The sequence below is a fragment of the Schistocerca americana genome, chromosome 7 (assembly GCF_021461395.2).
Source record: "Schistocerca americana isolate TAMUIC-IGC-003095 chromosome 7, iqSchAmer2.1, whole genome shotgun sequence".
Taxonomy (NCBI): Eukaryota; Metazoa; Arthropoda; class Insecta; order Orthoptera; family Acrididae; genus Schistocerca; species Schistocerca americana.
Genome location: NC_060125.1, coordinates 441,952,753 through 441,974,985, shown reverse-complemented (window position 1 = coordinate 441,974,985; position 22,233 = coordinate 441,952,753). Strand labels below are relative to the sequence as shown.

The window sequence follows — 22,233 nt, the reverse complement described above, 5'->3', positions numbered from 1 at the left end:
ATGCCATGCACATAATGTGATTTGGCTGCAAAGAGGGACACACTGTTTAATTCACGCCCAAATTATAAAACTGATAGCTCTCAGCACAAAGAAGGGTCTTTTCGATCACAGTGGATGTATCAAGTAAACTGCTTACCTTAAAACCATCTGATTTACTTCTGCAGAGAAAAATTTGCACTTTCCATCAGCAGTGAGAGCAGCAATCTTCAGATCTCCTATAAGTTTCTTCATGTCTTCAGATAAGTTCTCTGGTAATTTTTCTTCAGTCTTTTCTTTTTGCTCCTCCTTGTCCTTATCTATAATGTCTGTCTCGGCACAAGCAAGGTCTGCTTCGACATCCTGACTGGCATCTGAATCACTTGACATTACAGATGCTGAAGCAGACCTGGATACTGAGCTAGCACTGTCTTTACTTACTTCATCGTCACCGCGTGCCGCACTTACAACTGACTCTATTACGTCAGTTATTGTGTTTGACTGCACCTTAGGAGCTGGCAATACACTGGGCTTCTTTGGTTCCACAACCAGCTGTTTAGAGTCGACAATGACATTTCTTGATTCAGCTTTCTTTATCTCTGGAACTGTGGGTTTGGGTTCTGTTTCAGGTTCTGGAACTGAAAATTCAGCTTTGTTTCAATTTCAAATTGAAACCCTGGGTGTTAAATTTTGAGGTTATAATTTACAAAAGTTGCTTCAAAGCTACAATACTAACTAGTAATGATGGAAAATAATATTCCACGATAAAAACTCTTATTGCAAGACCAAAGTAAAAATAAGATTACACGTTATGTTTAGGTTTATGGAAAAGTTATCCAAACATAAAATGACTTCATACCTGGAGGAACTGTAGGCTCCAGATACTCTCTCTTTTCTTTTAATAATTCTTTCACTGTTGGTGACTTCCTCTTTATTAAATCAATAGCTCGTTTTCTTTTCTTTTTCAAAATATCTCTATCATGTGATGCATATTTTTGTTTCTTCAGTAAATCAGATTTTCCAACCATTAATTTTGGTTTCTGCAACATGGTAAATTCTTAATGCAACGTAGTTCAGGACTGCAAACATGTAGCAGTAATTTAAATCATTAAATGAATAGTAAGTTACATAACATGATAGTAGCACGCATAGATATTATAAGCCTTTAAATTAATGTAACAGAGCCTTGCACACCTGTTTTCTTCCTACTACAAGTTGTCTGTGCCATATACACTTGTTTAAATATTTTGAATGATAGAAATGTGAAGTTCTATGTGTGTAATGTAAAAGTCACATAAGAATGACATGGACTCTGATAACACAATTAAGAATTAATGCATATTGTTTAGTACATATCCAGCTCAGAAAAACTTATTTCAAAAGCTTACAACATACCAGTGATAAAATTATAAAACAATCAGTTTTATTATGGGCCCTTTCCACAATATGAATGAATGAATGAAATGATAAAGCTAAGAACAACTGTACAAATCCGTATTGTGGGTACAAAAAACATGTAAAACATGTAGAAATGACAGACAACAGAAGGAATTTGAAGCAGAAAATCAAAATATGTAACTTCACTACAGCATTTTTTAAGTGTTCCATTATCATTTACCAACAGCCACTGACTGTGAAACACAAACTATGCACTACAAAGAGAAGAAATAGCAACTGAAGAATTTGATACAGACCATACATACTTTCTTGCAAATGTGCTTTTTGTTACACAGATACAAGCAGTTGTGGAGAAGATCATGCAAACTTTGACTCATAAATAAAGATGTATGAAGTAACACATTTGACAGGAAAAGGAATGTCTACTTACCAGCTTCGAAAAACAAAAGGGACATTCTGTTTAGTACTGATGGATACTAATATCACACAACTAGGGCCAGAGATAAGTATGTTCTTTGTTACAGGAAGTGTGAGGTATAAAAGAGGAAGGAGTGACCGATAAATGTGCTAGAAGAGAGGAAAAGTAACAAGAAATGTTTGGAGTAAGCAGGGTACAAAGTACAGGAAAGGATGCTAGTAACAGAGCACTGTACTCCAAATGAACAACCACCAACACCAGTGCCATTCGATATCCCATGGCTGAACATTTTATGGAACATAACACTAGGGACCTGGGTACTCATTACACCACTGAAGTTACTTGAATATTGTCATCTGATGCAAGGTTTGAAGAATCTTGAGTGTGGGAGTGGCTCTGTCAACACCTAATTAATTTACAATGTATATCTTGCCTGAACTTATGCTAAATCTACCAGAAGTCTTATACAGGGTGATTCAAAAAGAATACCACAACTTTAGGAATTTAAAACTCTGCAACGACAAAAGGCAGAGCTAAGCACTATCTGTCGGCGAATTAAGGGAGCTATAAAGTTTCATTTAGTTGTACATTTGTTCGCCATTTCAGCCAATAAAGTTTTTGGTCCCTTTTTCTTCGAAGGTGCTACTGTAACTGGACTACAGTATCTGGAGATGTTAGAGAATTGACTGTTCCCTCAGCTCGAACAAGAAGCACAACAATTCATATTTCAGCAGGATGGAGCGCCACCACATTGGCACTTATCTGTCCGTAACTACCTGAACGTCAACTACCCGAGGCGATGGATTGGCTGCCAGGCAGCCCGTGACAGAGCACGTCATCACTGGCCTCCGAGAAGCCCTGATCTTACCCCCTGCGATTTTTTCTTATGGGGGTATGTTAAGGATATGGTGTTTCGGCCACCTCTCCCAGCCACCATTGATGATTTGAAACGAGAAATAACAGCAGCTATCCAAACTGTTACGCCTGATATGCTACAGAGAGTGTGGAACGAGTTGGAGTACCGGGTTGATATTGCTCGTGTGTCTGGAGGGGGCCATATTGAACATCTCTGAACTTGCTTTTGGGTGAAAAAAAAAAAAAAAAAACCTTTTTAAATACTCTTTGTAATGATGTATTAAATACACATTTTTAAAGTTGTGGTATTCTTTTTGAATCACCCTATACTTTAATTTTAGATGCTGATCCACTGTTATTTCTCACTCTTCACCAGCACTTTTTCTCTCTACTGAATCAGAATACAGTGTGGCATTTCATTTTCTATGGTGTCTGTACAACTTTCTTCTTTCAGTGTTTGCCTTTCCATGACAAGGAACTATTATAAACTTACAAATAATTATTACCCAGTGGGAGAGAAATGAAATGGCAGTCCTAAAAGAAATTAAACAGAAGACAATCCAAAGATCAGAGGAACAACTGACACGTTAACTTCCTCCGATACCCTGGGACAATGCGACCCAGTTACCTCTTGGTAGTGATTCAACTGTAATTTTCACATTTTTCAGTTGGCTCTGAACCACTTTTTCCCTCCTCCTCCTCCTCCTCCTCCTCCTCCTCTTCTTCTTCTTCCTTCTTCTTCTTCTTCTTCTTCTTCTTCTTCTTTTTTTTTTTTTTTTTTTTTTTTTTTTTTTTACAGCTGATGAATGTGTTTTATAAGGTCTCAAATTCCACAAAGCTTACTACAATTTTACACATTATGCAGTTTACAACAGTGGTAATCTGAGAGTTAGCTTTAATTTGTGATACAGGGATAGCCACAAACTACAATTTCATTTATTCACATATCAGAAACAATAACTACACTAACAGAATGAAATTTTCACTCTGCACAGAGAGTGGCAGATAAAAACTGTGTGCTGGGCCGAGACTTGAACTCTGGACCTTTGCCTTTCGTGGGTTCGAGCCTCGGTCCAGCACACGGTTTTGATCTGTCAGGAAGTACACTTATCCATAGTACTGTCTCAATCACATCTAATCTAAATTAATGTAATATGTTGACAACTTCCTGCAAGAATTCAGATTAATGGAATTTTGCAAACAAGTTTTAGTACACAAAGTAAAAGATGCATCCAGAAAGTAAGTTTTGATGACCAAAAAAGAGAGAGAGAGAGAGAGAGAGAGAGAGGAGAGAGAGAGAGAGAGAGAGATATTTCCAGAATGCGATTTTCACTCTGCAGTGGAGTGTGCACTGATATGAAACTTCCTGACAGATTAAAACTGTGTGCAGGACCAAGACTAACTCGGGACCTTTGCCTTTCACGGGCAAGCAACAGCGATTGAGACATCTGGGGACACTGATGAGAGAGTTCTGAAATTGTGAAGTGTCGGGTTCTGAAAAATTTCTTGTCACACATTTTCCATCAGTTATGGTGTCACCACAGAGAGTTGGTCATACCGGTCTTCATCGTGAATAATGGTTCAACCTTCAGCAAATTGCCTGCACCATCGTCTGATCCTACTGTCGCTCATAATGTCGTGTCTATACACGTCACAGATGGCAATGGATCTTTGCAGGAGATGGCTTCTGAGTTTGCAAAAATCAGATAACTGTACCAACCTCACAGTTGGCCATTGCATCCTAGCACTGTGCAGTGACCACTACCGTCACAAGACTGAAACTGCACTTACGAGGTGCATTCAAGTTCTAAGGCCTCAGATTTTTTTTCTAGTTAACTACTCACCCGAAATCAATGACACTGGCGTTACTTCTTGCCTTAATCGCCCTGCAGACATACACATTTTTCACAACGTTGACGCCATGATTCCATGGCAGCGGCGAAGGCTTCTTTAGGAGTCTGTTTTGACCACTGGAAAATCGCTGAGGCAATAGCAGCACGGCTGGTGAATGTGCGGCCACGGAGAGTGTCTTTCATTGTTGGAAAAAGCCAAAAGTCACTAGGAGCCAGGTCAGGTGAGTAGGGAGCATGAGGAATCACTTCAAAGTTGTTATCACAAAGAAACTGTTGCGTAACGTTAGCTCGATGTGCGGGTGCGTTGTCTTGGTGAAACAGCACACGCGCAGCCCTTCCCGGACGTTTTTGTTGCAGTGCAGGAAGGAATTTGTTCTCCTTCAAAACATTTTCGTAGGATGCACCTGTTACCATAGTGCCCTTTGGAACGCAATGGGTAAGGATTACGACCTCACTGTCCCAGAACATGGATCCCATCATTTTTTCAGCACTGGTGGTCACCCGAAATTTTTTTGGTGGCGGTGAATCCGTGTGCTTCCATTGAGGTGATTGGTGCTTTGTTTCTGGATTGAAAAACGGCATCCACGTCTCATCCATTGTCACAACCGACGAAAAGAAAGTCCCATTCATGCTGTCATTGCGCATCAACATTGCTTGGCAACATGCCACACGGGCAGCCATGTGGTCGTCCGTCAGCATTCGTGGCACCCACCTGGATGACACTTTTCGCATTTTCAGGTCGTCATGCAGGATTGTGTGCACAGAACCCACAGAAATGCCAACTCTGGAGGCGATCTGTTCAACAGTCATTCAGCGATCCCCCAAAACAATTCTCTCCACTTTCTCGATCATGTCGTCAGACCGGCTTGTGCGAGCCCGAGGTTGTTTCGGTTTGTTGTCACACGATGTTCTGCCTTCATTAAACTGTCGCACCCACAAACGCACTTTCGACACATCTATAACTCCATCACCACATGTCTCCTTCAACTGTCGATGAATTTCAATTGGTTTCACACCACGCAAATTCAGAAAACGAATGATTGCATGCTGTTCAAGTAAGGAAAACGTCGCCATTTTAAGTATTTAAAACAGTTCTCATTCTCACCGCTGGCGGTAAAATTCCATCTGCCGTACAGTGCTGCCATCTCTGGGACGTATTGACAATGAACGCGGCCTCATTTTAAAACAATGCGCATGTTTCTATCGCTTTCCAGTCCAGAGAACAAAAAAAATCGGAGGCCTTAGAACTTGAATGCACCTCGTACCTGCTTTTTATGCTTACACATTTCTAACTGACTACTCATGCAATCACTGAACACAATCAGAACTTACTGGATGGACCTCATAAACCACTGAAGAGGGTTTCTCCTGCCAAGTAAGGTTACCTAGTGCTTGTGGACGGGTCCTTCTGCAGTTCTACGAAGAGCCTATGTTGACTGGTGTGGGTGATAGGAACGATCTGCTGAAGAGTGAGAGGGAAGGCTGGATAATGGCAGCTGAGAAGTGGAAGGGAGAGGTACCAGGATGTGACAATGTTGAGTTTGTCTGGCAGGAGGAGTTGTGCACGAAGGAGTGGACTGGGAGGGGGAGTGCAAGATAATGGATGTTGGTGTCATGGGCCACACACAGAGGAAACATAGAACAGAAGGCTTACAAGACCAAAGGATGGGTTCTGAGGCTAACTCCCTTCTATATGACTTAGAGAATCTGGTACTGGGGAAAAGATCCAGATGGTGTGAACTGTGAAGCAGCCATTTCATGTCAAGTATGTTGCAGTTACTGTGTGTTCTGCCACTGGCTGGTCAACCCTGCTCTTGGCCACAGTTTTAGGAGCTATCCACTCACATCCAGAGCTGGTTGGTGCTCATGTCCATATAAAATGCTATACCATACAGTAAACTGCAGTAAAACGGATACCTGACTTGACTGCTTTCACATGTGGCCCTGTCTCTAATACTATAGGATAAGCCTGCAGTGGGACTGCAGTATAATGTGCTGGGTGGACGTAGTGTACAGGTCTTGCACATGGGTCTTCCACAGGGTACAAATCTTGTGCCAAGAGGTTGGGAATGAGCATACGGATGGACTAGGATATTGTGTAGACTGGGTGAGCAATGGAATACCACTTTAGGAAAGATGGAAAAGGTTGTGGGTAGGATGTTCTGCACTTTTGGGCACAATGATAAGTACTACTAAAACTACTACTTGCTCCTTTGCAGCTGGTTCTTGGGGACAGTTTATGAGATCAACATGCTTGATCTCAATGGCTGCTTCACAACCTGTGAAATATTGATACTTTCCCTCAATACATGCTTCTCTGAATTATGTACATACATGGTGATTAAAATTATAGTTATAGTTTCAAAACATAGTAAAAGAAATGAAACACCGCCCCGAATCACATCAAAATTTGAACGGAATATTATCGAAGAGGGGGGAAGCGTCACAAAAAAGAAAGACATATTTCATCACTAAATGGCACTGTAATCAGCAGGATATGCAATATAAAAGATGAGGGGAGCAGAGCTGTTCCTCAGTTTGAGTCTCAGATACTCAGCATTACTGTCTCAATGCAGGATGATGCACTGATGGTAAAGCTCTTTTACAAAAACAGTGACCGTGCACCAGCAGCTCTGCAGAAGTTACGGACACTCAAGGGTATGAAAAAGGGCACCTATTCGGTGACTGCCAAGGGTCTGGAAGACATGCCTGTGAGTATGGTGCATAAAATTTTACAAAACATCCTAATTGCCATTCATACAAAATTACCCAAGTTCAGGATTTCCTTCAAGCTGACCTGCCAGTAAGACAAACGTTTGCTCTAGAATTTCTTGCTTGCATGTAAGCTGACAATGAATGGCCGTGGAACATTTCGTGGACAGACAAAGCCTTTTTCCACTTTCAACGATATGTCAGTAAACAGAATGGCAGAATGCAGACAATGGACAATCTGTTTGCACATCAATTGGTACCATTTCATTCTGCAAAGGTAACAGAGTGGGGCAGGCTGAAGGCACTGTTTATCATAGGGCCATATTTTTTGAGGAGACAGATCTTACAGGTCCTGTTACTTGTACCGTCACTGGTAAACGCTATGAGAGCCTTTTGTGCACCAACGTCAACTCAACACTTCAACAGTGTGCGTGTGTGGGTAGGATAATTTTCATTTGAGATGGTGCTTTCTCTGCACATTGTACAGGCAGAGAAGCATACGCTGCAGAGGCATTTTGGAAATTCAAGAATTTTATGCTGGCATTTGCCTACAGTCTGGCCATCTAGATCATCTGATCTGAATCTTTACAACTTCTGGCTTTGGGTTATCTGTAACACACTGTGTTCACTGCTCCAATTACAAATGTAGCTGATCTGAAGGCTCACATTGTGGCTGGTGGAGGTGGTAAAGGCTTATGCCCTCACACACAGTGTGCAAGCAGAGTTTGAAATCTGCAACACTGTTCCCCGAGTTGACTGGGATCCTTTGGTTTAGAGCTGAGAGAAGGGTCTCTACCAAAAGCTTCATCAACTCTGTGATGGTCCTGGCTGCAGATTTCTAGACAGCTATTTTGCTGACAGAGTACTTGTGGAGTGCACACGGGAGTTTTTTGGGCCGGGTGGTAGTTTGAGGTACTTCAATGAACACTCGCCAGTGGATCCGCAGATCGGGACTCAAAACTGTGTTCAGATTAAAGACACTTCAATTGCCAAATATTATCAGTAAATTGTTGAAGTATTCTTAACACAGTTCCTGAATTTACTTGACCTCCAGCAAAGTTCCCATGCTCAAATTATTCTTGGGACTGAAAGCTGACTACAAACCAAGGTAGAAAGCTCCGAGATATTTAGCGAGTCATGGAATGTTAATGGGAAGGACAGTTTAGACGCTATAGGAGAGGGAGTGTTCGTTGTGATTGACAAAAATATTGTCCGTATTTAGGTTGAAACTGAGTGCAACAGCGAAGTTATCTGGTCACTCACAACAAGTCTAGGTGAGACCAAGTTAACTGCTGGATGTTTTTACCAGCCACTCGATTCTGCCGTGGCAGTTGTAGGGTCATTCAAAGGTCTACAGTTGGTAGTGCGCAGATCCCAAAACATGCAATACAGGTTGGAAGTGACTAACATATCTAATATACACTGAGATGTCTACGGATTCACTGAAGGGGGAGGGGGAGGGGGGGGGGGGGGGGGCAGACAGACAGTCTTACAATGTAAAACTTCCGGGCAGATTAAAACTGTACACCAGACCGAGACTCGCAACTTGGGACCTTTACATTTTCCAGGCAAGTGCTCAGTTGGTACAGCGAATGGCCACGAAAGGCAAAGGGCACCAAGTTTGAGTCTCTGTCTGGCACACAGTTTTAAGCTGCTAGTAAGTTTCACAGCACTGCAAACTCCACTGCAGAGTGAAAATTTCATTCTGGAGTTTTCCAAAGCACTTTTGACACATCTCAGAAAACTGTCTTGATCATCTACCTTGGTAACCCACATGCAATAGAAATATCTTAGACCTTGTAGCTACAAACAGTCCAGATCTTATCAGTGGTGTCAGTATAGAGATCGGGATTAGTGATCACAATATCATAGTGACTAAGGTCATGAAAGTTAGGAAATTAGTAAAGAAGGCTAAGAGAGTGTTTCTGCTCGACACAGCAGATAAGCAATTGTTAGCAACTCGCTTAGAAAGTCAACTGCAACCATTTAGTTCGAGTATGATACACAGAAAAATTATAGGCAAAGTTTAAACAGATTTTAAATTGTGCTGTGCACAACTATTTGCCTAGTAAATGAATTAAAGACAGGAAAGACCCACTGTGGTTTAGCAACAAAATTCGTTAAAAATTCGTTAAATGCTCAGGATGCAAAGGATGTTCATTCTTGGTAATAAGAGAGTGCCCTCAATCCATGACACTCTGTGGAGAATGTTCAGAATTTAAAACGTGATACTGGTGCAAAGCCCTGTGATCAAGACTTTTATGCCACCACATCTTTCCACCATTTGCCATTAAATAATGACTGCTAAAATTTTTACAACACAAAAATTTGAACTGGCTGCCTCTGAGTTGAGGAATCCCACAAGGTCATGCAACAGTGGCCGTCACCTATGGACGCAGCCAAAACTCACATGGTCTATCAATCATAGTAATATTTCATTTGTATTGCAACAGCCAGTACATAATTTTAAAAAGGTGGTAAGCATAAGTGGTTTTTTAGCTACACAGAAAATTCACGTATCTACATGAACCACCAATCATGTGCATTATCATTGGTCATGACTGCAAAATACTATACAAATTATTTACAGAAGAATAGAAAAAAACTGGTAGAAGCTGACCTCAAGGAAGATCAGCCTGGGTTCCAGAGAAATGCAGGAACATGTGAAGCGATACTGACCCTGCAATTTCTCTTAGAAGATAGGTGCTCTGGACAACTATATGCCTAGTAAATGAATTAAGGACAGGAAAGACCCACTGTGGTTTAGCAACAAAATTCGTTAAATGCTGAGGAAGCAAATGCTGTTCACTCTTGGTAATCACCACAATACGAAACTTGAAGCTGATTTTTTCAAATCTTTGGTTTGCCTAATCAAGAAAGTAAAGCTGTTACCAACCCGGGGATAGATTTAATACCATAACCATAGTGACTCAAGTGATTTGGTATTGTCTTGACTTGCTTGGAGAACCATTCCAATCAACTAACAAAATATATTCCTTAACATTCTACATTTTTCGCAAACACAAAAGATCAAAAAAAGTTTTAGTACTGGTTGCTGATAGGAGGCCAAAAGCAATTCATTATTTAATTGTTGCTAAATCTACAAACTTAAGTGAGTCATGCAAGCACTGTTCACAAATTTCATTTTCAGTGTAGTTAAAACATATCAAACATACTGACAATATTACACACACCATTGAGAAAGGACAGACGTTTCAGGGGTATGGGGAACAGCACCATAGAAATTTTGCTGCAAGTTGTGCATTGTACAGTATGGTATAGTGGTTACAGTCACTACCCAGCGAAGACAGAGAGATGGGGGAGCAGACGGAGATGATCAGAAAGACAGAGGGCGGAGAGGAAGAGGAAAAAAGGGGGGGGGGGAAGTGAGGGGGAGAGAGAGGGGAGGGGGGTCGACAGAGGTAGTGAGGAAGAGCAAACAGCAGACAGACATAGATGGAGGAGGAGGAAGAAGGAGGAGATGAAAAGAGATAGGGGTGGATGAGACTCACAGAGAAGTAGGAGAAGGACAACACAGAAAAAGTGAAGGGAGGTGGAGGAAGTGAAAAGAGAGGAGGGTGGGTGGAGGAAGTGAAAAGAGAGGAGGGTGGGTGGAGGAAGTGAAAAGAGAGGGAGGTGGGTGGAGGAAGTGAAAAGAGAAGGGGATGGGTGGAGGAAGTGAAAAGAGAGGGGGTTAAGTGGAGGAGATGGACAGAGAGATGAGGGGAGGCAGATGTGTGTGCAATGTATATGCTGTATGTATGTGAAGCATTGTACTGTATTGTAAATAAAATTGTGTGAATTTTACCCATGGAACTGTATGGCTATGTCTGTAGCACTAAGGTCCACTTAGTATCCTAAGCATGTAAGCATGTATCACTGGCCAAGTCTTCAACCAAGTGTCAGACATTATGTAAGCCACTCTACAGAAAGCCTGTGCTTCAGGCAATCCCAGAAAATCTGGTACCAATTCCTCCTTCAGTTCCTCCATTTCACGGGATTGGAATTAACCTCTTGGGAAGATTTTCCAAGTCTACAAATGGGAATAACCAGATTGTGTTACTCACTCCTTCAACCATTATTTTCTCAATAAGCTATACAGATTTCCAAAGCTCCAAAAATCAGGTTGTTTCTTGTAGAAGACACAATTTTGCAGTGCATTGCACCACATGTAGCGATATCTGATAGTGGAGAAGTGTTTCAATCAAGGCTGTAATCTCACAATTCAACACTGTCCACAGAATGACAACTGCCTACCAGGCACAGACTAATGGTCTCATGGGACGTTATAATAAGACACTGTTCTTATGTTCGTTGACAATGAACAGAGAGACTGAGATACAATACTGCCTGTTGGGACATTCACATACAACGCAGCACAACATGACACTACAGGTTTCATGCTGTCTTTCCTGATGCCTGATCATGAGGCTGAAACAACAACGGGTACTTTGTTTCCATTTAAACATGATTATTCTTAGATGATTACATTAAACAGTCTATAACTGGTACTGAAGACAGCTAACACAGATTTGGACCATGGATGTTCAGAGAAAGGACAGCCAAAGTTAAATTCCAAACCCCACCTTTTAAGCTTTAGCCCAGGAAACCTAGTACAAATTTTTACACCTGTGCCGAAGTACACGCTATCTGAAAAGTTATTGAAGTGCAACTCTTAGGCATGCCAAATCCTACATCAATCTTTAAACTGTTCTAAGTATAAAATAATATAATCTATAATTATGACTCCCTCTTCCTATTTTGTTTACAAGCAGAGTGTGGGGAAAAAACCAATCTTATGTATCTTAATCTTCACTTATTCTTAGGGACTCACTACATGTATACAATGGAGATATTGAAACACCAGTTTCTGAAATTGTCTCTGTAGTTTTTTGTGAGAAGAATGACATTTCTTCTAAAGGTTTTGATTTTAGGATCCCTGGGTACCTCTATAATACACTGGCTGAAATCTTTTACCTACCCCTGATTTTGACATATTGAATTCTCCTAAGTGTGTAAGCATTACTGAAGAGTAAATGAAGCAAGAGATTAGTAGCTGCAGCATTTTCCCAGTAAATCTTAATCGGCTACTTCGTTTCCTATTGCTCATTGTGTATCTGTCACTCCTCATCACTTGGTAAAATTACTCCAGAGTATTTAACTGCACATTAGTGGTAGATAATTACCACTTTATTCAGAAGTTGAACTGATCCATCTACTTGTATTATCAAGCATTTGTCAATATTCAAAGGAAGGAGCACTTCACTGCACCAGATGAACATTCTGTTATACTTGTTTTAAATTTCACTGCAGGACTGAATAATGAAACTTTCCTGTACACAGTTAAAAACACATTGCAAGTGATTCCCACCCTCTCTTTAATAATGTCATTTATATATAGGATTGTCCCATAATCCTCTTCCCTGTTTCAGGCGCTCTGTATTTTTCAGTACAATTGGTCTCTCAATATTGCCTGGGATAACACAAACGAGATGTGGGTGCTTTTCAGACTACAAAAAAGAAGAAATCATTATTGTCAACAATAGCTTGATGTCTGGAATCTGTATGAACCCACAAAGTGATCACTGATATGAAAAACACGCTGCTACAACAGGTGGTGCACACACAGATCAGAACCAAATTCTGTATATGGAGGAAACAGTCCAATCAATAATAGATCTTTCTTGGCTCATCTGAGACAGTGGGCAGGATACGTGTAGGCAAGTTCAAATCCAGAGCACATGTTATTGCAGGTAGGTGTGTATCTTTGCTACTCCAATCCCTGACTTATCACAGCACATGCATTATTCACTGTCTCAGAATGTATTTAATACTGCTCTATAACAAAGTGTCTCAGAACACAATGTCTGTACGACAAACTTTATCTGAACAGATAACGACCAAGAGATATGTTTAGTAGAGTGGAATGACATCTGTCTGAAAATGTGTCACTGAGGGGACAGCCTATTAGACACCATCCAGTCAAGTATAATCATATTTAAGAGGTTGTGATGACTGCTGTTTGACACAACACACATTAGCATTTAGACACACAGACGACAGCCCAAGGATAGCCAGACTTCTGTTATAAAGATACAGCACAATTACTGGTTTCCATATGTAGCACTCAATATTATATCAGGAGTACAATAGTCATTCTTTTTGGTAGTGGGTAATGTTAATGGATCTTATACAATATGGAAAATCCTACACTATTGTTGAACTGCAACATGATATATACTAAAATGGAAGTATCAGTCATCATAACATGCAGTACTGAAATGTGACTAACGTCTCACTGGATGTACGAGTTATCTGCAGGGTGTGGTTTCAACATGATGATGCTTCACTACCATATTAGCAGTAGCTGCCTCGAATTATCTCCATGCCATGTACTGTGGTAAATGAATAGGAAGGAGATAATATGATGTCCTCTGGCCCTCCTGATCTTTGGAACTTAACATAATCAAAATTGACAGTCAGGTGGTAACACTGAATCACCTTTAACTTCGGAATTTCTTAATATTCTAATGGAATGTAATAGAAGGTATGGCAATAATTTTTACTTTCTCCATTAAACGAACATCAAGTATATCAATGTATAGTTTCTCAATTGGTGGTAGTACAGGTATTGCTCCTCAAAACACACAAATTCCAGACAAAGTGGTAATTAATACTCATTGCCAAGCCCAGCCTAACATCCACATCTACACCTACACAAGAACTCACAAAGCACCCCAGTCCAATAACCTATTCTGAATTCAGCTTGATTCTTAGCCTGATTAAAATTAAAGTTTCGTTTTTAGTTCAGTTGGTAATGACATCAGTGAATATCTTTTACACTAAGGAGATGCTGTTAAGTTTATAGTTTTCTTGTCCTGACTGTCTCCTTTCTTGTATAATGGAGCAAGTACATAGCACTCTTCCCATGTTAGGGAATTCTCCCCCTTCACGGTCATTCTGAAAATAATTTTGAAAGTTTCTTTTGTACTACGGTTCCTTTTATCTTAATCATTCCTACTGACACACCATCTCAGAGTACCTTTCCTTCCTATATACATTAAATGGCACTGTACACTTCATTTAGCAATATCGCCAGAAAGTGTTTATTAACTATCCATGTTTCTAATTTATCTCTTGAACTATACAAACTTTTACACGCGTTTGTACCATTCTCTCTGTTGGTACTGTTCTATCCTAACTTATGAACTGTTATGTTAATCCAACAGAAGTTTCTGTTTTGATTTCTTCATAGGTCTATTGTTTTAAATAGTGTTCTCTTATTAAATTTCCACTGTATCCTGTCACATTCTCTCTAAGATATTTCTAAATAATTTTGAGTAATTTGGCATATTCTGTCACATTCCTATTACCGTTTGCTTGAAATTTTCACCTTTTTACTACAGCCATGTTGTTCCACTTTCTTCCCTTTTGCTTTTTTCTATCTGCACGATCTTTTGCAGTTTCCTTAGGCACCTATGATAAATAATCGTCTCTTTGGTCTATGCTCATATAACCTGCATTTAACAATATGTCGAAAGGGTTGCCTAATTTAATCTGATATATATCTCCAAATTGTTCAATAACTTATGGTAATCTACATATCTCACTTCCTGCCTGAAACGTCTGTTCCTTTCTAGCTTTGCGTTTATGTGTACCCTGGATGTAATGAGTGTGATCACTTTTAATACAAACATGTTTTAGGATACTCACATCCCGAATATTATCTTTATTTCACAGAACATGGTAATTTCATTTTTAGTTCAATTCAACATAATTTTACAATTGTTTTATTCAGGATGAATGTGTTAAGGAAATGCTTTTCTCAGAAAATTTCACAAATGTATAACCTCCTTCATTTCTGTTATAACTGAAGTGCCCTAGTTTCACATTAAATCTCATTATTGTTTGTAGTGCAATTTGGTGTCACATATCACCTTCTGTAACTCTTTGAATAAGTCTCCTGTCTCAGCATCAGATAGTTAGCATCTTGGTGCACAATTGAATGATTTGCACAAAATATGTTTTAGACATTTTCAAAATTTCTTTCTATTCTACCCGAGGTCCCTTCAGTATTCAGAATACTTATAACAACAACTCAGCTATTATGTCATGATTTCTGTGGTTGGGCCATATTCCTCATAAGGAATATACTTATCATCCTTTCTCAACATGAAAAATGTATATATGCATGTACCTTGTACATAAAATCATTTTCAGCCTCAGTCAGCAACAAGATTTTCCAAGAATCAGTGTGTTGCAGAAGGAAATCTGTTGTTGTTACAAGGCAACCTGACTTACTATTCTCTCTGCCCTTCCATAAACAATAGGTGTAGTATAGACTCCTCATCTCTTTGTTACCTACCGCATTCATACATTGGTAGTGTTGACAATCACAGAGCATGCCAATAATAAACACACAATATCATTTTGCATAATAATTTGTTATTAAAGAAAAAGTGAAAGTGATTCATGAAATTGAGAATGGAGCTAAAAAGGTCAATATATATAGTCAATTTGGTCTCGTAAATTCCACAGTCCAAATGATTTGGAAGAACAAGGATAAAATTGTTAGTGTGTTTGAACAAAATGGAACTAAAATTAAGCGGTTACGAAAAGCTGAACACAGTAACATGGATGAAGCACTGCTCAAATGGTTCAAGCAACAGAAGAATCAATGTATCCATTAGTGGACATCTCATTATGGTGAAAGCATAAGAATTTGCCAAGAAATTAAAACAGAGGAATCTGAGTGCAACAGTGGCTGGATTGACAAATTCAAATGTCGAGGCATTACTTTCGGCAAAGCGAGTGGTGAAGCCAACATTATGAATACTGAAACAATCCAACTATGGCTTACTACCATGTGGCCAACAATTCGTGAAGACTATGCAGACTGTGACATCTTTAATGAAGGCAAGGCTGGCATTTTCTTTAAATTGACACTTGACAAAATTCTAAAATTCAAGGGTGAAAAATGTGTTGGTGATAAATTATTTAAAAAATGAATAACAATTCATATAGAATAGAGAAGAAAATTTGCTTGTGATTAGTAAATCCAAAAATCCTAGGGTTTTAAGGGTGAAAAAAATCTGCCAGCATATTACAGTGCCAATAAGTCCAGGATGAGCTCCGAACTCTTTGAAATGCAAATAAGGTTTTAGGATCACACACTTGGAAGTCAGAAAAGGAAGATACTGGTTCTCGTTGACAACTGTGCAGCACATTCTATACTCTCTTGTCTGGAGAATATTAAGCTTGTCTTTCTGCAAATATAGCAAGCCCACTGCAGCCTGTGGACCAAAGAGTAATTAGGAGCCTGAAATGCCATTATCGTAAGCTCATATTAGTGAAATTGATACAATGCATTGAGAAAAAGCAGGATTATTCTATAAAGTTTGGAGCAGGGTCACAGCCCAAACCACCAAGAAATATTCTGTCATGTAGGAATCACAAGTGAAGGAAAAAATGCTGCCAAAACTGAAGATACGTTTGACTACGATGATGATCTGCCACTATCTGCATTGTTGCCAGAAATCCACTGTGATATTCTCAATCAGTGTGACTATGAAGTGTATGCAACAATAGATGACCTTGTTACAAATGAAGTGCAAACTGAATACAAAATTGCAAATGAAGTGAAGAATCAGTGCCGCAGTGACCATTAAATGAGTGAGGGAGATGAAGAATAGGAAGAAGAAAGAAATAAAGTGCCTTTACCTACTGTTAGTGACACTTTACAAGCTATTAGAATTTGAACATTTTCTATGAAGCTAAGGGAGGGAGCAGTGAAATTTCAAATGAAATAATTAACAAAGAACGAAATTTAGAAAGCATGTACTGAGCAAATAGACAGCAGAGTAAAATGACTGATTGATTACTTCACTCCTACGCAAATAAGTTTGGCAAGTACTCAACATACTGCTCTATATACTGTAGCCATGTAAGCTGAAGAGTGGTTACTATATGCAAAATGAATCAAGGCTAAATAAATTTGTTCTTTTCCATTTGTCACCGTAACAGACTGAAAATACAAATCTCGGTTACAACAACACTTGTTTATAAGAACATAGTTTAAAATGTTGTTATAGCCAGGTTCCACAGTATATTTAATTATCTTGTTTATAATGATGGCTACAGCTGAATTTCCTCTCTCTTTGTAGTAAAACATAAGTTCACTGCAATAACACTGCAAAAGGTGGTGGCTAACATTTGAGGCGAGACCCCTTAATTCTACTGTAGTGAGGATTAAGGAAATCCTGGCATGCTTTAAACATAGAGTTGTTAGTATCCAAAACTTAATTATCTTGAAGATCCTTTTGTGGGGCACAAATATCTGTGATCTGTGGACTGCTCTCAAATCCACATTGCCTGCTGCAACATTGGTCACATTCTACTACCCTCTGGACTTAATGCGTTATGGATAAAATAATGTGTTGTTATAAGAGCAGAAACATATTTACAACATGAGACCTTAGTTTGTCCCAGCATATACAATGTTCAAATAACTTATGGGAAAGCGACCAGGTGACGTCACCAACAACCACCAATATTTGAACAGGAGCACACCCTGTTATTTTCAAGGCAAAACTGCAGTGCTACTATTCATGCATTTAACAGAAACACGGATTACTGAACCTAGGTAATTTGTATGAGTTGTTAACAAAATAAATTTTTTTTTTAAATTCTAAATTTATACGGCTTTTCGACTTCTTTATGCCTCAAGTGAACCTTTGGGCACGATGACACCAGCATATGTAGCCCTGTTCTGAATTCTCTGCAAGCAGGCCGAATCTACACACAAATTATTTGTGTCTTTAACTGTAGTCCTTTCAATAACAATCAAAGTAACATTAGATTTGCAACTAGCAACAAATAACACACATGGTGTACACTTAACAGCAGATTCACATTCTTCCAGACATTCACACTGCCTGATGATATTTCCTGCAATGGTCTGTAAACTGTCAGTACTACATTTCTCCTGATCAACTGCAGCACTTTATTCAGAAATACTGTTAATACAATATTCACTGAATTGTAGGGCCTGTGACTTAACACCAATATTTGCCTTTACAGGGTGTTTCATAGTACAGGCCCCTATGGATTGTACAAGGAACTTAGCAGATGAAGTTTTGATATGGAACACATGTCTGGAAATGTACCCTTTGAATATAAAACAAGTTTGAGCATCTGATCACTTTCAAATCTTCAACTTCATGGTACGCATTCCCGCAAGAAGTACTGGTGGAGTTAGTGGACGATTTGTGACTGTCATCTCACCAGCAAATGTGATTCGAAAATGACAGTGTATTTGCACATTTTGCTCATGGCCTCCACAAACATCTCAACCAAACATATAGTGTGAAAGCTGGATATGTCAAAATTGCCAGAGTTAACTAATTTCAATTTTACTTGTGGGGCCATATAAAGGGCCTTTGTAAGAGACAGCTATACAGTTTGAAGATCTCCTTGCACAAGTTCTGCCAGCAACAAATGCAACTGTTCAGCACATTACACAGTTTGTGACTGTGTGTACATAAGCAGATGTCATAGATACACCTTGTGCAATTGACAAAAGAACTGCCACAGGGACTACATCCTGTGGAGTACACAGGTTAGAATTTGTTGTTTCTGCTGTGTGCATAACATGAAGCAGAAAATTTGAAACTGATCCATCCTTCAAACTTATTTTACATTTAAATGATATAATTATGGACATGACTTTCTTATTAAAACTTTATCTTTTAAGTCCCCTCTACAACCCCTAGAAGTCTGCAATAGCAATTGTGAAAAATACTGTTTGTACAGCCACTCACTTCTTTCTTTTTACTTGTTCCATAACAGCATTTTATCAGCCTGCATCCACCTAGATGTATCTACTCAATTTGACGGATTTAGAAGAAGAAATGTACAAATAAACATTATACATTCAAAGTTGTTAATGCTGGCTTATGAAACCAGACACACTATTTCGCCACCAATCATCATTTCAGTAACATTCACAAGGATATATGGACATCGTTTCAACATACACAACATAGAAAAATCACGGCACTACCAACTATAGAATCTGGGTTCTCCATTTGACTATCAGACTGCTCTGCTACAGAGGGAAGAAATTAATCAGAGATGCAATGAAGTGCCTCTATTTGTTCAAACCTGACATTTGGACCGTATTAGGTTTTTAGTGCAATTTTGCACATTTTTCTTTCATAGGATAGCACCAAAACATGCCTGGCAAGACATTACTCTTTTCGATATGATCACTGTTGTACTACATTGCAGAACACTTAATAATACATGAACAAAAAGTTTGTCAACAGTGGATTTAATTTAATGTGAGAATCAAATAAAGTTTTGAAATATTTGTCAATAAGAGAGAGTTTCTTGAATCTACTTTGTTATCCATATTTCAACTGTTTCTTCCTTTGCTAAATAACTATTGTCATCGACAGACAGCTTCACAATACGTTTCTTCATTCTGGATATTCATTGTAGCTGAATAACTTCAGACACAAACTCATGGAGACTAATGTTTTGCAGACATCACAGACACATACAACTACGTAGCAATTTTATGGAAACAGTTCCTAAGAAAACCATACAAATCTGTAAAATGATATCTTATATAGTATTTATGATAATAACAAACATAAAAGAATAAAAGTTCAGATTTTTTTACTTTTAGAAGTATAACAAGTTCAGTTAATAGGGACCACAGGCTGTGGACGGAAAAAATAACCCTAGCAACTGTCAAATCTGAAAATGCTACAAGCCTCTAGCAATCTGCAAACTGAGAACATTTAGTCTCCACCAACACTGTTCAAATTTTCTCGTTTTGCTTTGGATGTGAAATACTCCAAAACACACAATACTAATAAATCAATACTAGCAACTATTGATGAAGTTACAACAGGTCAGTTGATTTATGAGATGTAATGCTATTTGACATTACTTGCAACAAGAACTTTCATTCTTTTTTCTTTGTGGGGCAGAATGAATATTTCACTTCAAATTTCCACCATGTCTTTTGTGAGGAAGTACATACTGCACTATTATGAAAATGTGGAATGTATCAAAAGTGACAACTGAGAATTTGTGGGTGGAATGAGGCCTTGGATACAGATCCCCTGTTTTCCTTAAGCAGAAGCACTATCACTGGATGACCCAGGCATGTGTGCTGGCCAGCCATAAATTCCTGTGCGGTGAGCTTGACCAGTAATTGTACAGAGGGTGCTCATGAAAACCAGAAAACTCAGATTTGAGTCTTTGTTTTGACGTAAGCCTTTGTAGCCAATTCATATGTATATCAATGTGGTTACTGCAATCCATTATGGTTACAACATACTTTATGAAAGTATTTCAGTTCCTATGACAGCTTAGTAAACTTTAATTATGTTCACCTTTCTTTCAAATAACTGGACCATAAAATCACACCAGGAGACAATACAGAACATTTCCAGGTAAACACGGCATGAAAAATGAGTGCCGATGTTTTTACCTAGTGCATTTAAGCAAATTACATTTGCAATGATATGAATTAAGGAGTACATTTCTAACAGTTCAAATGGAGATAGTAATATAGTCAACAGCAAACAAGGAATTTTATTGGGAAGATCCATTAGTAGTTTAACTGAAAATGGACACCTGTCAATGGGTAGATTAAGAGTTATTTTGCTAACTGATCTCTAATATTCAGTGTATGATGTCAAATAAAGAATACTAAAAGCACACATTGTTAGCACCCAATCTCATCTTCACTTCTTAATAACTACATCAAATTACCTCCCATGGGCGATACCTTACGTGCCACAATGTAAAGAAAACCATTACAGTATATTCCCAGCATATTTACAAGCAGTCTTCTGTTGCCTGTCCAAACTATGTAACACCCTGTGCCATATTAACGTGGCCCTTGTCCCAAATTCCACACATCAAGGGTAGTACCTCTGTAAATACCCTTATGTGCCCATCTTGATCTCCAGGTTGCCGTTGGTACATTGCACACCAAGGTGTTCCAGCTATCCACACAAAGTGGAAATATTCACAAAACCTCGCAATTCTGGTTCAGAGCAGTTGCATATGGTATACTACATGCATGGAAGCTTAATTTTCCCAAATGCAAGTTATTCAGTTCACTTCACTTCACTTCACAAAGTACTTAATTCAACAAAGAGACATAAAATTCTACAGTGTAGGTGCCTCCATGCTACACAGCAAGAACTACTACACAGGGATAAAGTAACAACTTACTGTCAGGCTGAAGGCTGAAAATCAGTAAGATGTAAATTTGGAAAGAAAATCTCTGAACTCAAGTTTCTATTTTCTATGTTGCAACAGTCCGTGCACTATGTTGATGTACATTCTTCTGCTGATACCACAGAGTAGTTGTACCTTCATTAAAGTAAGAATAAATTGGATGGGTCTGCTAAGCTTATACACCACTCCTGAAAGATTGTCAAGGTAAAGTGTCTGAAGCTGAAATGTACACCTTTCCAGTTAACCACCCACTTAATTTTGTACAATACAGATTTCCTTTGAAAAAATGGACTTTCCTCAAGCAGAAAAAAATTAAAATTAAAATATATTAACACTAAGTTAATTTCGTGCTGTACCTCTGCTAAGAGCCATTACAACCCATAAATTTTTTTGGGCCATAAATATTAGTTGAGACCCGGAGTTGAGGTGAATAGATAACACCAAAGATATCCAATTACAAAGCATTAAACTTTACATTAATTTTTATACATATAAAATAAAAAACCTGCCATTTTCAATAAAATCTTATGTTACAGGATGGACGGTTTTTCTTCGCGACAGCTGAATGAAATAGGACACACCACCAAATGAACATCGTTAAATTTTACCATTACTAACAACTTCATAATGTATTTCTTATACCTTCTTGCTTTAATAAAGTAATAAATTGGTGTAATCAGCAGAGCCTACTATCCTGTTTGTTAACACAAGACAGGCCGTAGCAAACAGAACATTAAAAAAATGTTAAAATTAGTTTTC

General features: G+C 38.8%; 1 protein-coding gene across 3 annotated transcripts in view; it reads right to left on the bottom strand.

Moving 5' to 3' along the window:
• Window positions 1–22,233, bottom strand: part of LOC124621835 (ubinuclein-1) — a 352,960-nt gene that overhangs the window by 154,675 nt on the left and 176,052 nt on the right. For all 3 annotated transcript variants that reach the window (XM_047147277.1, XM_047147276.1, XM_047147278.1), the window contains 2 exons: window positions 836–1,016; window positions 137–614 (listed from right to left, as the gene is read on the bottom strand). In XM_047147277.1, coding sequence (XP_047003233.1) covers window positions 137–614; window positions 836–1,016 — 659 coding nt within the window. The remainder of the gene's footprint in view (window positions 1–136; window positions 615–835; window positions 1,017–22,233) is intronic.